Source organism: Dromiciops gliroides, chromosome 5, assembly GCF_019393635.1.
Source record: "Dromiciops gliroides isolate mDroGli1 chromosome 5, mDroGli1.pri, whole genome shotgun sequence".
Lineage (NCBI taxonomy): Eukaryota > Metazoa > Chordata > Mammalia > Microbiotheria > Microbiotheriidae > Dromiciops > Dromiciops gliroides.
This window is the reverse complement of record NC_057865.1, coordinates 85531965-85548503: the sequence shown is the minus strand read 5'-3', so window position 1 is coordinate 85548503 and position 16539 is coordinate 85531965. Positions and strand designations below refer to the sequence as shown.

The window sequence follows — 16539 nt, the reverse complement described above, 5'->3', positions numbered from 1 at the left end:
TGAATTCTCACAGATTGTAGAGGAGCAATGAAGAAATTACTGTTCAAATATAGAGTTATAGTACATGTCCTATCTGGGTGGGGTGGGGAGAGACAGAAAAACGGTTTATATTTATTCTAGGGGAAATGTTTTATACCTCTAGTAAAATTCTTCCATCACAAAACACAAAATCCATGTCAGACTGTTACTTTAAATTTACAGCTTATTATTTTCCTTCTATTGAAGAAGATCAGAGGCAAACAGACATTAAGTGACTTTCCCAATGTCACACAGCTAATAAGTGCCTGATGTTGGATTTGGAATCATAAACACACGCACATATATTTTGCCAATTTATAAATATTATCTCATTTGACCCTCAAGACAACTCTGGAAGGTAGTTGCTATTATTATCTTCATTTTATAGATGAGGAAACTGAGACAGTCATTAAGTGGCTTGCCCCATGTCACACAGCTAATAAGTGTATGATGCTAGATCTGAACTTGATTCTACCTGACTCCAGGCCTAGCTGCCTCCAAGTGTCCTCAGATAAGCAAGCCTCCCTCTAGATCCTGAACCTTGACAATTTTGAGCTACTGAGAAAAATCACTGTGCCTTCCCAGGGCCAAAGGAAAAAGAACATTTCTAGCTGGAAACACTGGATTTTGAGGAGCTCAGAGAGATGGGGGGAGGGAGAAAACAAAGATCTGAACATTTTTTTAATTGTTTTTTGGTTTTTTTTAGTGAGGCAATTGGGGTTAAGTGACTTGCCCAGGGTCACACAGCTAGTAAGTGGCAAGTGTCTGAGGCTGGATTTGAACTCAGGTACTCTTGACTCCAGGGCTGGTGCTCTATCCACTGCGCCACCTAGCTGCCCCTGAACATTTTTAAAAATAATGTAACGAATTAAAACAAAAATAATCATTTAAGGAAAGGGGAAGGGGAGGGGAGGAACAAAAGCAGGACAACTTCCCACCTATATTTCATCAGAAACATTTATTAAGGGTCTACCATGAACCAAGTGAGAAATAGATTGGTATAGTTCAGTGGTTCTTAAATATTTGGGACTTAGGACCCCCTTTGTACTTTTTAAGAATTATTCAGAATCTCCCCTCCCCAAGAATTTGTGTTTATGTGAGTTATGTCTATCCATATTTACAGTTTTACAAACTAAAACATCTTTGTATTATTATGAAAATTGATCTCACAGAACCCTTGGAAGAGTCATTGGACGCCCGCCACCACCACCCCCCCCCCCCCCCGCCCCCCAGGGATCCCTGGATCACCTTATTAAGAACCAGACAGCTTCTCTTATAGTCAGAAAGCCTTCGCATCCTTTTGATTCATCCTAGTTGAATTACTGTGGACAAGTTGCTTAACCACTAACAGTGACCTAACTGACAGTGACCTAGGGAATTCTCGATTTCCACCAGTGGAGAGAATTTCTACACTTATGAAATCACGGGTCTGGACAAAGAAAACAAAACCAAAAAACCAAACATACACAAACACAGGTCAGAGTGCTAGGCCTGGGCAAAATCGAAAGTTAAATTTTCAAGGACCCTGACTTCTTGGAGTTTATGGTCTTGTAGGGAGGGTGTGTCTCATACAGTAATACTGAGTGGTACATAATTAGGATCTCCACTATTGAACTTTTTCAGACGCAACGGTAATTATGACCTATTCTCCCAGGCTATTTGTCCCTCATTCTTCACCTCACTTCACTTTCCTGGAAGAAGACTCAGCCGAGCATCCAATGGCTGCAGCATCTCTCTCTCCTCCAACCTGCTCCCCACCCACGGTCCTAAAGTGAGTGACCTTTGGGTCCCTGCGGTGCTCCGGGCTCGCCCTCCGTCTGACCCCGGCGGCCCAGGTGGATCGCCCCCATTGACATAGATTCGTTCCAGGGGCCCGGGGTTTGGCCACCCCTCCTCTGTTCCGGGCCGGCTTGGGGAGAGATAAGCCTCCTAGAAGCCTTTGTTCCAGCTCCCAGCTGGGTAAACCGGCAGTGGCCTCAGTTATTGCCACCTTCGCCTCTCTCCCCGCCCCCCCCCCAGCATACACATACACTCTGTCCCCCGGTTCCCAGCGCCCCCTCCCACACCTCTCCGGTTACCCCTTTCCTCGCCCTCCCCGCCCCCAGCTGAGGCGACTAAGGGGAGGGCACCCTTTGTCCTCTCCCGGTGTCAGGACCGGACATTTGCTCAGAAGGACAGAGGCATTGTCTCGCACCTTGTATACATTTTAGTCGAGGAAAAGAGGGGAGTAACCAGGTGCTGGGGGCTGCGTAATGAGGCTGAGGTCGGGATGGGGATGGGGATAAGGGTGGGGATGGGGGAGGGGAGGTAGCACAACGAGCTGAGACGTTTGGCTAAGGAGAAAAGAGTGGTGGTTGGAGCTGGGCAGATACCTGCCAAGGAACCGGAGGAGAGAAGACACCCCCATCCTCAGGCTCCCCAAGGTCCCTTCCTCTCCGGGTCAAGCAGTCGTTTCTTCCCTCCCCTACTTCTCTCACTGTGAGATTCAGCTGCAGACCAGTCCCAACCCTAGGGCCTACTGACGGTACGGACGTGCCCCTCTCTAGTTCCGCCTTTTCTCCCCAGGAGAGATAAAGAGGAGAGATCTGGGCTAGTTTTCCGGCCACCTTTCACCCTCCCCCATCCCCCTTTCCTCTCATGGGGAACTGACTGGCTTTTTAGGCCAGGGGGAACCGATTACTTCTCCTTTAGGTAATGGATTCCTCACTAATCGCCTCAAAGCCTTTTATTACACAGCCGCCAGGAGGGAGAACTGGACTCTGAGAGTAGTTATCGCGCCTAGCAAGGTGTCGTTCCCAGAATCACCCCCACATTAGGGCTCCGCCCTTGTTCCACTACACCCAAACCCAGAGAGGGTAGAAGGACACCGGGGGTTTTGTCTCTCTTAGTTTTAAGGAGCTATAGACAGATTTTCAATAGGTTTAAGGTTTTGTGGGGGTAGGTTTTTGATGGGTTATTATTTTTTTTTTGTGGTTGCTTCCAGTTTTGGAAACACCTGGCAAGTTGTAAAATGATTTATGAAGTGAAAGTGTTAAATGAGGCCACCAGCTGGAGGACTGACAGAGCTTTATGAGTTTTATTAGGTGCCCTATTATGGAAAATAAACTTTAATCCGACCATAAAAACGGAATCTGAAAAACATATTTGCCCTTGTAGTCTGGAACACTGCAGCATTCTTGTTAGAGGTTACACCTTTAAAGGGATTAGTTTTATTGAGGTAGACACAATACACCAGTAGGACTTTGATACAGAGCCCAGGAGTAGTGTGCCTATGTCCTGCTAGGTGATTTCCCCCTGGTCGTTGATAGAACACACACACACACACACACACACACACACACACACACACTTTTTTTTCCCTTCTACAAATGAGTATTATAATCCCGAATTTACTAATCTTTTTCAATTCCTGGGAGTTGTCTGCTTGGGAGAACTCAGAGAGTAATAAATTCTTTTTGCTGGGAGGGTTGTTTATTTCCTTTCCCGTAGCAGGGTCCCCAATCTGGCTGGGGTCTTGATTTCTTCTCCTACCTTCTGATCCTAGTCTCCGATGAGGATTCGAACCCACGGATTTTGTTTGCTAATCCGGCCCTGAACCGTCAGATATTTTCCAGGGACCTCGGAAAGGAAGGAGGAAGCGATGAGGATCCCTCTAGTGGAATCCAAAATTACTCTTCCTTGAAGCCACATGTGAAATGCGATTTATTTGGCTTTTCACCCACCCTTCCTCAATTTCCCACCCTCCCTAAAAGATTGAGTACTGAACCACCCTTCTCATCATTATCAGAATCCTGCTTGTCTTCAAGTAAGAAATTTAAGCCTATGGCTTTATTGTTGGGATATTCTCTCATTGAAGGTGCAGGGAAGGGCCAAGACTGAACTAATATGTAAGTTTCCTTCTTGTAAACATTTTTAAACTTCACAGTTTACACTTTGGATTAGCGACACCTGAAGCAACCAGAGGGGCTGTGTGTGTGTGTGTGTGTTTTCTATTATAAGAAATAACTCTCCTTTTTTCCCCCGACCAGGGACAAGGGTGGGTGGGTGGGTGGGAGATCGTATTGTTTTCATTTTGAAGGAGAGCACTGGTTGGTCTCTGTTTGACATTAAAGGCTTTGTTTCAACGCATACATACAGACACGCAAGATGCACCGTGGAGGAAGGAGTCAGGGAGGGAGGGAAGGAAGGAGGGAGGGAGGAAGGGGGGCGGGAGCCAGCTTTCCAAGAAGGGCAGTACAGAAGTGTTCATTCCTGAAAAGAACAGAAAGAGAGCACCGAAGATCTCAGTTCTTAAAAGCATCCAGGAGAACTGGAGGAGGCGGGGACTGAATCATCGTCTATTGGATTTGTGCTGATTCCAGGCTACTAGGGTGACAGCCTCGAGGAGTCACCTTTTTGGCAAGGGAATGACAAATAGAGTTCCATTTCCCTTCCCCATACAGTAACCGATAGAGATGTTTTTAAAAAGACGGGGAACAATTCGATTTGGTCCCTTGGATTGCCAGACTTCGAGGAAGCTTGAGGATGGTTGGATGCTTTAGCTCAGAACTCAGCTTAAGGTCTCCCTTTCCTTAGACCAGGTCAACAACTTCTTTACTGGGGTGGGAGAAAGGGAATGGCTTACGTAGGTTTTCTGATATCTGTCTTTGGGGGAGGAAGATGGAAATTCAGTTATCCCAATAATTGCATTAATTTGGGGGAGGGGGGAACTTAGCTTGGGTTGCATAGACTCGGTTTTTGGTGCATTAGGAATCAGGGCCTTCGGTAGGAAAAAGCTGTGGTTCCCCATGGTATCGTTGGGGGCCACCCTGGTTTTCTCTGTTCCGACATCCCGGCCTTGCTCATCTCGGTTCCATTCTGTCGGGAGCTGCAGCCAAGCCAGCCCCCACTGGGCACGAAGCCGGGGAGGGCGGCGGGGGAGGCAGAGGAGAGCAGGGACACGCAGTCATTCATTAGCGGGAATGAATTGTTCGTCGTGGCCCCGAGTGGGTGAGGATGAGCCAGTGATTATATTTAAATTTGCTATAATTGATTTGGGGAAGAGCTGCAGTGACAAGAACGAATTGATCATTAAATTTATTAGCGAGATAAATTCCGCTGCGATTAAGCAGCTGGCTGGAGACACTGGGGCTGCCCGGCCTAGCCCCATGCCTTTCCCAAGGCAACCCCCGACCAAGAACTCCAAGTCCAGTGCCCGTCCCCAATGACTGGTTTGGGCGTTCAGTTTGGGGTTTGCGGTCTAAGAATTGGATGTGGGACCTGGGTCTGGGGGTGACTCGTTTGAAAAAAAAAAACGAGTGTTGGTTTGTCTCCTTTCACCTCAAGAGAAATTGCTAACACTTCTAAGGGTCGCTAAAAATGCCTAAGGATTATATCCCAATGTGTCCCTAGGGTCGTGTTTGGCGAGGGGATTGGGGTGCAATAAGGAGGGGAGTAAATAGGTAGATTGGGGCTTCAGCGGAGGATTGGATCTCAAAGAAGACCAGAACTCAAAGGTCATCCAGGCCCCAGGCGAGATAGAATTAATAGTTTCATTTTCTGATCCTGACCTCTCGCCCCACCCTATTGCTCTCCTCGTGGGACCTGGCTACTTGCAATGTGGTCACTGCCACAGAAGGGGAGGCCCTGGCAGAATAGGCCTGGGTGAGAAATAGCCCCTAGACGTGATTTCACTTCAGGCTCACCTTCGTCCAGCATTAGAAATTTTAAAGTATATGAGTGTACACACAAACAATGCATCGTTATGGTTCTTCCACCCATCCAATGGGTGAAGCGGGTGGGGAACTCCCGCTAAAGACTTAGGAAGAGAGGACTCCCTGCGTATTTGTCTCTTCTCTTCTTCTTCTTCTTCTTCTTCTTCTTCTTCTTCTTCTTCTTCTTCTTCTTCTTCTTCTTCTTCTTCTTCTTCTTCTTCTTCTTCTTCTTCTTCTCCTCCTTCTCCTCCTTCTCCTCCTTCTTCTCCTCCCCCTCCTCCTCCTCCTCCTCCTTCTCCTTCTTCTTTTTTCTCTCTCTCTCTGGAATCCCGAGTGGGGTCAGTCCTACAGCAGCCTAGTAGCTGCTAGCTTGATATCAGAACAACTGCTGGAGCCCATATTACCTTTGGACCCCGAGGGAGCCTAATAGTGCTTCTTCCCCCACCCTTTCCCACATCTCTCTCCCAATGCCCCTCCCCTCTTGGGTCCTCCCTAGCTTTGGCTGTGATTGGTTTTCTGGAAGGAGCGCAGGGTGATAATGATCTGCCACAGAGGATATTAATCTCCCCCCAGCCCTATAGGTAGATGAGCGTTGGGCTGGCCTAGGCTGTAATCACCCAAATGAAATACCAGACCCTTCTGAACTCATTTATCAACTGGGAGGAGGCAGGGGGTGGCAGCTGGTGGACACCCAAGTGCTTATAAAGAGAAAAGAAGAAAAGCCACCTGTGTCTTCTCCTCTCCCTTCCCTTGGAGATTGTTGAAGAAGCTTACATTTTCATGCTGCCAAGAAAAGGAGCAGAACCACAGATTGTTAGGGCTGGAAGGGAACTGGGAAGTTCACCTAAGGTCCATCTGAGAGAGAGAGAGAGAGAGAGAGAGAGAGAGAGAGAGAGAGAGAGAGAGAGAGAGAGAGAGAGAGAGAGAGAGAGAGAGAGAGGAGGAAATAGAGCTTCAGACTAGGGCAGACAACTTGTCTAGGGTCCCAGGGCTGGTAAACAGCAGATCTGACTCACAGTTCTGGACTTTTCCCATTAGGCCTCTTTCTTCCATATAGAGTGCAGAAAGCTGGGAGGATCCTGTCTGACCCCTTTCAGGCTTTTCAGCTCATGCCCTGGTCCTGCTCCCAGCTACTTGGGGATCTCAACCTGGCACTAGTTTGTGGCAGTAGGTTGGACTAGGAACCGATGCAGCAACAACTGCAGGCTTTTTGATCCAGGGTTTCTGTCCTCCATGTGCATAGCACATGGTCAGCCGCCCTTCTGCAGCCCCTGTGTGATTGATGAGACACATTGCAGAGGTTTATTAATCCAAAGCCATTGCAGCTCCAGTGTGAAATGTTTCTGCAGTTTGACTGGCTCTCCTCACGTTTGTTCGCCTGCAAATTTGCACAGATCTGAGAGCGAGCTATTACCAGCTAGGCAAAGGGAAGAGAGGAAAAGGTGCAAAGGGGTGGGAAGAATCTATTAAACATTAAAAACTTAATAGAGGATAGTTAATTTCAGAAAAGCAGGAAATGGGCAAAAAATGCATCTAAAAATAATACCAATGCCTATTGCAAGTGACTTTAAAATAATTCTGAAAAACTCAGAGGACTAGAGAAACAGGTAAATGGAATAAACAAAAAACAAAGATTACAAAAGGGTAAGGAGAAGATGGTCATTCTGGGTCCATGCTTAGTCCCCTGGGCTTCTCCAAGTCGGTTAAGTACCATATAGCTGCTTTTGGAAAGATAGCCCAGGTAGGGAGGTACCTAAACCAGTGTCTGAGGATTTCCCTTGACGCATAATTTAGCTCTGGGATGTGTCTCTAAGTTCTCATCTTAGTTTGCAATTCTGATTTCATCCCCCCTTTCTCGCCTTCACTCCTCAGTTCAATACACAAAAGAACTTTACACAATAGAGGCCGAAGTTGTGACCCTTCATATGTTCATTTCAAGCACTGATAAAATGGCAAAACTTCTGTGGTGGTTTGTAACCTGGGCCCAGAGAACTTGGTTTTGTTTTTTAACATTTGTCTAATTTCTTAAATATTTGGTTTCTTTTGTAATAATATGTGTTTTAACACATTTCATAAAATTTTAATTGCATTTATTGAACTATTATTTATTAAAAGTTATTATTTTATTAAAATATTATTCCGAGAAGGGGTCCTATGGACCAGCGCAGACCAGAGGGATTCGTAATAAAAAAACTTGAGTCCCTGATCTAGCGTCTAACTCTGGGCTGGGAACATGAGGCGTTTAATAAGTGTTTGTTGAGCTGAATTGTATCAGATTCTTTTTTTTTTTTAAATCCAGATTTGCACTCAGATCTAGTATAAAACCAATTTATTTTACATTCCATCATGGACGATGGGAGAAGCTAAATAATAATTTAGCATGCATAAGTAGAGGTATCTTTTTTTTATAAATACAATATACAAAAATAAAGACAGTACAGTCTTGAGATTTCCAGCAGTTCGAACGTTCATGACAGTTTTTTTTTCATGATACATATTAAGCACAAAACATTTTTTCAATACTCAGCAAAAGAACAGCGGTTCCACGGTTCAAGTTTTAAATGTCTCCTAACACTGTGTGGTAAGTTTTCTCTACTTGGTGGGGAGATGGGAGGGTCTCCTATGTATTATGGGACCCCTTGCAACATCTCACTCCTCTCCTCCCCCACACTTACCCAACCACCACAACAAAATTAAATAAAAACCAAAGGGGAAAAAAAGAGATTCAAGTTTGAACATTCCCCTGGGTTTCCTTCTTTCGTTCATTTCAACAGCAGCCGAAGCTCTGTGGCCAAAACCGACCAAAATTGGCAGGATGTTCAGGTCCTTGGGGTGATGGGGGCGTAATGGGGGGGGGAGTGTTACCAGATCTTCATCCATTTGTCAGTGGCAGAACTGGATTTACCAATCCTCCTGCAAGCCAACTCTGGGCTGCAACCCCCCTCCCCCCCGAAACCTTCGGGGAGGCAAGGAGATAGAAAGTGGAGATGAGAACTGAGGAGCAGGGATGAGGCAGTCAAGGAAAGAATGATCCTCTTTCCCCCGCTCTCTTGTCCTTTTGTGGGCAGAGAAATCGGGGGTTGCAGGTTGCTGAATTCAAAGAGCTGTGTCAGCTTCCCAAGTCCTGGATGTGACCAGGTCCAACTGAGCATGGAGGACGCTCTGTTGGATAGGGGAGTTGGGAGGGCGGGGTCACCCCCACCCCCTGCTTCCCCGGCCCAGCGGGCTTCGTGGGCTCTTCACTGGGGCGGGGGCTGATGCCCGGGTCCCGCGGGTCTTGTGTGCCGAGAGTCGTCCTCAGACGAGCAATCGGAGGAATGGGCCGCATTATTGTTCTTGTAGGAGAAATGCCCTTCCTCCTCGTCGTCCTCCTCCTCGTCGTCGTCCTCCTCTGGGTCACTGTCCCTCAAGTCCCGCAGGCGGCGGCTGCTATTCTTGTCTGAGGAAAGCAGCAGATCCTCGTCTCCCTTTTCCTCCCCCCCACCACCTTTCCCCGCCCCTCCCTTCTGCTTCTCGGCCTCCTGCGCCGCCTGTTCCTTGGCCTTTTTGCTCCGTTTCCATTTCATCCTCCGGTTCTGGAACCATATTTTCACCTGAAGTATAGAAACAGAAGGCCCCGAGGTTAGCAGGACTGTTTTGGGCTCATCTTATCCCTTCCTTTCTTGGAAAGCTTCCTTCCCAGGCAATTTAGGATTTGTGGTTGTGGTCTTAACTTTCTTACCCACAGAAAATCGGTGGCCTCGGGGTCCCTTGCTAATAGCTAGAAGCAGATCCACGTCATCTCTTTCCTTCACCTCACCACCTCATTTCCCTGAAAACTTGACCCTGGACAAACTACCTTCCTTATACCTACCACCTGCCTGCCTTGTGGCGACTTTGGTCCTCAACTTTTCCCTTTCCCTGCATTATCTTTCCCCTCCCCCACCCCCCAACCATTAGCTGTTTTGTTAGAACATCTCTCTCAAGTCTTGAAAGCTTCCTCCTTTTCTTCACTCCCACCTGTCCCAGAGAAGAAAGCAAATTCTAGGGCAGTACATTTAGAGAGAGGCCAGGTGACTAAATAGTTTAGGAAAAAGTGACCTCCAAACTCCTCTGTCTTCCTCAAGGGAGTGGGAGAGGAACAGAGATAGATATGATGGGATGAGTGTGCCTGGCGTTCAGGGTGACAGCCTGAAAGGAAGTGCCTTCTCTCTAAACCTGGGTATTTCCTGGCAAAAGGAGGACTTTTCAGCATGCTAGGGATACCTGCAATGGGGGGAGAGAGGGGAGGGGACCCGAGGACCTCTGCGGCAAGGTAGGAAATCCGAAGTGGCTACCTGGGTCTCGGTGAGCATCAGCGACGTGGCCACCTCGAAGCGCTTGGGGCGGGATAGGTATTTGTTAAGCTTGAATTGGTGTTCCAGTTCCAGCAGCTGCTGGCTAGTGAAGGCAGTGCGGGGCCGCCGGCATTTCCCCAGAAGGTTAGACTGTGCCTGGGCTACAAAGAACAAGGTAGGGAGGGGCAAGGGAAGAATCAATAGAAGAAGGAAGTGATAAGGGGTCTCAGAGGAACTGGATTCCTTTCTTTCCCCAAACCAATAAACGCTCAAAGCTATAAACATTCAGTTAAGTCCATGTCTTCCTATGGAGGTTTCAGGCTCAGACCACAAGGCTGACTAGCTCTTCTCCTATGTTTGTTTCCATTCCTTGCTCTCACTCCTTAGCATTCTCCAAGGACCTGAAGCTATTTCCTGCTAGCAGCTAGCAGCTCGCAGCCATCGAGATTCAAGGCTGAGACTTTTAAAAAGGAAGAAAAGAAAAGAAAAGAAACCAGGGTTGTTTTTTTAAATTGTGCAAAATCTTGTCATATTTCTCTGTGCCTGGGACCTCTGACATCTTGCAGGTGGCTCTGAGAGAAGAATACTCTGAGAAGAGCCAGAAACGATTCACTCCCTGATTCTCCATCACATCACTCATGGACACACATATACATCCTTTCTTATCCCATCGGGCAAAAATCAGGAGGGTGGAAAACTCAGCCAATTGTGAGACACAAATCTGCCTCCTTCCTAAAGCTCTAAACTACCGAGTTGCATTCTCGGTCTTTCCCCCCGTGAAAATAAAATCCACTTTCCCCCCTCTTTGAGTATTAAAGGGGTGTATGGGGCCGGGAAGGGAAGAGGTGGGGGCGGGGAAGCCTTTTCTGTTGAACTCTCATTACGCAAATTAAAGACCCAACCTGTCTGTGCTGACAGGGCTTAACTGGCTATTTGAAACAGCGGTTTTATTTACATAATTTCGCACGGTTACATCACAGGGAATTTTATGACCTCAAAATGAGACTCCCCTTGATTTCCCAGGAGCCCGACAAGTGGTAGACAATAAAAGAAAGGGGGGTAAAAGAAAGGAAAGAAAAGAAAAAGGACTGGGGATAGGGGTGGGATGAGCTCAGTCTCCCTTGGGAGCGACAATTTGCTTTATTTAAAAAGGTCCACGCCCCCCGCTTTAGTTACACAAGGCTCCGAATTCCCAACTTGACAATACATTAGAACTTTAATTAAAATGGAGGCTCCGAGGGGACCACTTGAGAAATTGCAATGGAGTGGAGGTGGGGGGGGGGGGGAGGATGAGAAAGGCTACTTAAGTAAACGAAACAAGTTTCTAACAGCCAAAGAAGGAGGTGACTCTTAGAATCAGTTTCAACCCCTTCACTAGTTTTTCATGATTGTATTTGAATTGTGTTTTCTGACCATAAAATGGGAGGGCGCTTTTGCTTTTAAAATTAATTTAATTTAGATCATTAGGGATCAAGGATGGGAGTGCAGGAAGGAAAGGAGTATTGGAGAATCCATGCTGGAAAGAAAAACTTCCAGACAGGTCTGAGGGAGTTACTCCTATCCTAACCAATTGAGGAAGAAACTACCTGGTTAGTGGTTTTAACTTCTCATTATATGGATTTTAATGTAAATTCCAGGTCTCCCTAAGGGTCGAAAGTTTCTGACCTCAATGGCTCCGTAAGAAAGATATCAATCCTCACCCCGACCACCACCACCCCAACCACAATGATTGAGTATCTCCAACGGAGGAAAACGCAGGTATAAATGGGAAACGTATGTGGGGGGAAAGGGCTGCATGGTGGGTGTTTTTTTCTTTTTTTAATGGCGTATGAATAAAAAAGGTGTTGGGTCAAGAATTTGGACAAAACTCGGAGATATCTGAAGGTTTCTGCCCCCAACTTAACTGCTCGCTCCCATTCTTAAGAGTTCACCGTCTCTTTTTTTGCTTTTGGAAACAACAAAAAAAGCCGCCACCTCAAAAGAATAAAAATCTTCGAATTATGCAGGGAAAAGTGGTAACAGAGAGAAAGCGGTTTTATTACCTCATTTGGAGCCAACCTGTTAAAAGGGCCAAGGGGAAAAGGGACTAGTGTCCGGTGAACAAATAGTAACCCAGTTGAGATTTTCTCACTGTCCTGTGATTTTTTCCCAGTCTCCATTATCACTACCCTTCTCAGTTCAGTTACAATCAAGCTTCCCTGAAAAGGAGGCAGAATTTTGGCACGTTTTTCTTTTCCAGTTTTTTTTTCTCTTTTCCTCAGGTCTGCATCTCCCTAGTCTAAACAAACCCATTCAGACGAAAACAATGGGTCCTTTTTGTTTAGGCGTACGGCCGCAGGAAAAAAAAATAAATGCGTATACACCTTCCTATCCTTCTGGCAGGGGACTAAGTAAACCTACACCCTAGTGGATTGAAGGCTTTGCCATCTGCACCAGAAAACTAGCATCCGAGCTAGGGATCTGCAGGGCGATTTAAAAATCCGTCCTGTCTAGGTCCTCGGCCTGGAAGGGGTAGACACCGGCACCTGGCGCCCCGAGGTTCGAGCTGCTTGGAATCTAGGACTGGGACCTTCATCATTGCCGCAAGGTCTTTAACTCTGGTCGGTTCTCTGACCAGTGATCTCCCACTCGCAGCTGGTATAGGATACCCAAAATGTTTCCATATAGGAGGATCTCGGTGAGGCAGGGAAAGTATGGTCTCTCCACTCGAAAAATTATTTCTGCCCAGTCAGACGAAAGTACTTCTTGCTCCCCTCCAAACTATACCTCTGCCCTCCAAAGCACCTGAGAACTAGACAGAATTAGTCCAAAGCTACAGGTCTCTGCAGCACTTGAAAACGTGTGGGCCCTGAAGGACCTTCAGGGCCTGGGATCCTACCGCAGAGGGGCTTCCTCCATAAGAACCTGCATTCACTATGCTGGCCCACTTTCCCAAGGAAACATTCTTATTAATGGATACCAGTCCATACAGCCGGGTATAATTCTTAACGTATTTCGGGTTGCTTCCCCATTCCTCGTACAATGAAAAATACCAACCAGCCAACAAGAAGAAAAAGGATTACTGGGTTGCCATTTTAATAATTTCTTTTAGAATACTCGCTGAGTGTCCATAACCTGGGTACGAATTATCATAGGCCCCACGAATCCCAGATACTTTCATTCTCTGTATCTCTGGACTCGCGTAAAGAAGGAGGTGGGTAAATACGCCCAGAGTCAGACCTCAATTTCTTCCCTCCCCCCACGCTCTGGTTTTTCCTTTCCACCTGCTTCCCCATCTCTAGTCCTCCCTCTCCCTACCCGGCCTGCTCCATTGTCCCGTTCACTCTCGGATACTCACAGTTAAAATCGGGCATTTTGGGCAAGATCATGCCCGCAGTGGACGCCCTGAGCCACTGGTCTAGCTGGAAGGTGCCAGCGCTGAGTTTGATGGGGTCTGCAGGGTGGGTGGGGTGGGCTCCTTGCACCTGGGAGTAGGAGTAAGACAGAGCCGGGTGCTGGCCGGCCAGCGCCGCCGCCGAGTAGCTGTACATGGGATGACCATAGAGAGCCGCTTGGGTGGGGATCCCCGCTCCACCCTGCGCTGGGTGCAACCCCAGGGCCATCCCTCCGGCTGCGGCCGCGGCGGCCGCGGCAGCAGCCGCACCAGGGTGGTGGTGGTGATGGCCAGCGGAGCCGCTGCCGCTGCTCAGGAAACCTGGCTTAGGTACCAGCCCGCAGTGGGCTGCGAGGATCCGAGGCGGTGACGGGCTCTCTGTCCTCAGGCAGTCCGAGCCGCCAGTATGGTGCTCCGAGGAAGGGGGGCTGCAGCTGCTGCTGCTGCTACTGCTGCCGCCGCCGCCGCCGCTGCTGCTCCCCCCGCTGCTGCTGCTGTTGCCAGATGTGGCCGCCGAGGCAGAGAGAGACGTGACCAGAGCCAGCGGAGAAGTCTGAGCCGAGGCAGCTTTCGGGGGGTCGACTGCTAAGAGAGCATCGATCCGGAAATTTTTGGATTTTTCCATCAGTTCTTTTTGGATATATAGATTATTTAATCTTTCGAATCGTTTGGGGTTTTTTCTTTGTTTTGTTTTGCTTTTTTTTTTAAGTGGTGGAGGCGGCGCTGGAATAGCCTTATTCTTAGGATGATGGTGGAAATCTCTTGATTTTTCTAATAAGAAAATAAGCTATTGGAAAATCAGACCAGAGTGACCATCGTCTAGGACACCCCTCCCTCCCTCCCACCCCAGGACTCCGCACGCCCAGACACACAACTCGCACAGCCCCGGAGGACACAAATTCTTCTGCACCTGGTCTGAGCAAGAGAGCCAAGAGTCTTTTCACTCAGCCCCCTGAAGTAACCACCGCAAAATGTCGCTCCCGCGATAGTAAGAACCCAGGCTCCCAACTCTTCCCACTTGTAGGCTCAGCTCGGTCGCTTATTGGCAGCCCAGGAAGAGACGAAACCCTTGGGGGTGGTGGTGCTGTGGGCCAGCCCCTGGGATTGGCCAGGAGCAACACCTGTCAATGTCTCTGGTGGCCGGGTCCCACCCTCCTCCCCTCCTCTCTCTCCTTTGGCTCTTTCCACCGACTCGCTCTCTGCCCCACCCCCGGCCAGGTTAAAGGGAAAGACTCTCACTGATCTGTCCTAAGAGATTTCCTTAATCGAATGCTGGGAAGGGGGTAGGGGGAGAGAGTTAATAAGACAGAAAGAAAAGAAAATGAGCAGAAAAGCTTCCGAATGCAGCCGACTGGTTTCCACTCCGGCCTTTGCGGTGAGAAGGTTTTGGAGGTGGCGGTTGTGCATGGACTCTGTTGTTGGAAGGACCTTGGAAACCATAAAATCCAAATCCTTCATTTTTCAGGTGAGGAAACTGAGGCCCAGAGAGAGGATGTCACTTGTCCAAGGTCGGACAGCTAATAAGTAGTAGAGTCGAGATTTGGACCCAAGTTCTCTGACGATGTGGTGAGCCAAAAGTTGAGTAATCAAATCTCTGAGATCAAACCCAGCAGGGTGCCCAAGTCACTCGGGTCTTTTTAATATTAGGGTATTGCAGGAGGTTGGTTTAAATAGTGAGCAGATTGAAAATTATGCCTATGTCTATATACACCCAACGCGCGCACTATTGGAACACACACACACACACACACACAGAGAGAGAGAGAGAGAGAGAGAGAGGCAACCGAGATAAGGTGTTTCCTTAAAGAGAGAGAAAAACTGGACCTCGTTTTGGTGGCCATAAGGGAGGTTAGTTCGGCGTTTTCTCTCTTTCAGACCCTCTTCCCACCCACCCAGACATTCGCCCCCACCGTAGCTCCTAGTCAAAGACTAGAGCGTGCTATTTTTTTCTCCAAACTCGAAATCACAACGCTCTGTTAAGAAATGATACTGCTAAGCCTAAAACTCTGCTAACTCATTTTAGGGGTAAGGGGTGGGAGCAGAATGTGTCTTCTTCATTCATAGATTCAGCCCCTTTGCGCATTAAATAATTTCCTCTTGGGAGTCTCGAGAATAATACAAATTATTTTATCTTTAGCATCTTACCTCCTTCACTCCGGCAGCCTCGTGATGCGGTGCCCCCTCCCCCATTTTCTCACAAGCGACTTTGCCAGCCGCCAAACCCCATTTTTGCAGTGCCTGGAAAAGCTAACCTCACTTGTAAGGCTTTCAACAGCACTGCACTGTGGCTTTTCAGTTCTCCCTTGGAGAATACATAGAAACAGATGGGAAGGCAGAATACTGTTTTCCATGGAGCCGGAACTCTTCCTCTTTGTAAAAATGTTGGGGGAGGAGGGTTGTTAAGGGAGAGGGCTCCCACACCTAATCGTGTACCTGTAGTTTTCAGGACTGATTTGGGAGCTGCAGGGATAGTGGACGCTGGTGTCAAAAGAACCACTCGCTAGAAGTCCTAGAAGCTGAGGGGAAGGTGGGGGTGAGTGGCTTGGGAGACATCGCTCTGGAATAAGCTAACCTATCACTGGTGGGGGAATCTTCTCACATCTCCCCCCCCCCACCCCGCCCCGTCATATTTAGTTCTAGAGAAAAAAAAAATTCCCTCTCTGCCTCAGCAGATTTTGGATTAGGGCTGGACAAGTTATGGGGTTAGATTCCAGTTTTCGACCATGCCTCAGCACTTCAAATATTTACAGTAAATGTACTTCCAAGCACTTTTTAAGGACCACGAAAGAATCAACACCTGTAGGTCAAAGAGTCAAGTCTGCCACCAAAAATGAGGCGTTGTCAACAGTGTTATTAGATTCACTTATCTTACCCAAACAGGCACACACAGAGAACTAAGAGAAAGAGGTCCAGGTTTTACAAAGTCACAGTTTCCTGTGTAGGTGATAGTTGAATGAAGGGGGCAGGAAGGAAGGCATGGAGAAGTATGGGGGGGGGGGAGTGGAGAGGGAATGTTGAAAGGGAAAATCCGTGGGGAGCAAATTTTGTAATGAACAGAAGAGGATCTATAGGTGTATCACAGCATGACAGCTGTTTGTTTTTTAAGTAAAGATAGAGTGCATCGTCTTTCTTCAAAAGG

At 47.8% G+C, this 16539-nt stretch overlaps 1 protein-coding gene across 1 annotated transcript; it reads right to left on the bottom strand.

Annotated features, from left to right (window-relative positions):
* Positions 1-8950: 8950 nt before the first annotated feature.
* On the bottom strand, positions 8951-14025 carry MNX1 (motor neuron and pancreas homeobox 1). The gene is made up of 3 exons (XM_043968790.1): positions 13365-14025; positions 10028-10188; positions 8951-9304 (listed from the first exon to the last, which is right to left on the bottom strand). The coding sequence occupies exons 1-3, from the start codon at positions 14023-14025 to the stop codon at positions 8951-8953; spliced, it is 1176 nt and encodes a 391-aa protein (XP_043824725.1).
* Positions 14026-16539: the final 2514 nt, after the last annotated feature.

Coding starts and splice junctions, on each gene's coding strand:
- MNX1 (XM_043968790.1), bottom strand. CDS start 14,025: ATGGAAAAATCCAAAAATTTCCGGATCGATGCTCTCTTAGCAGTCGAC. Junction 10,189..13,364: donor CAAAATGCCCGATTTTAACT/GTGAGTATCCGA, acceptor TGTTCTTTGTAG/CCCAGGCACAGTCTAACCTT. Junction 9,305..10,027: donor TGATGCTCACCGAGACCCAG/GTAGCCACTTCG, acceptor TCTATACTTCAG/GTGAAAATATGGTTCCAGAA.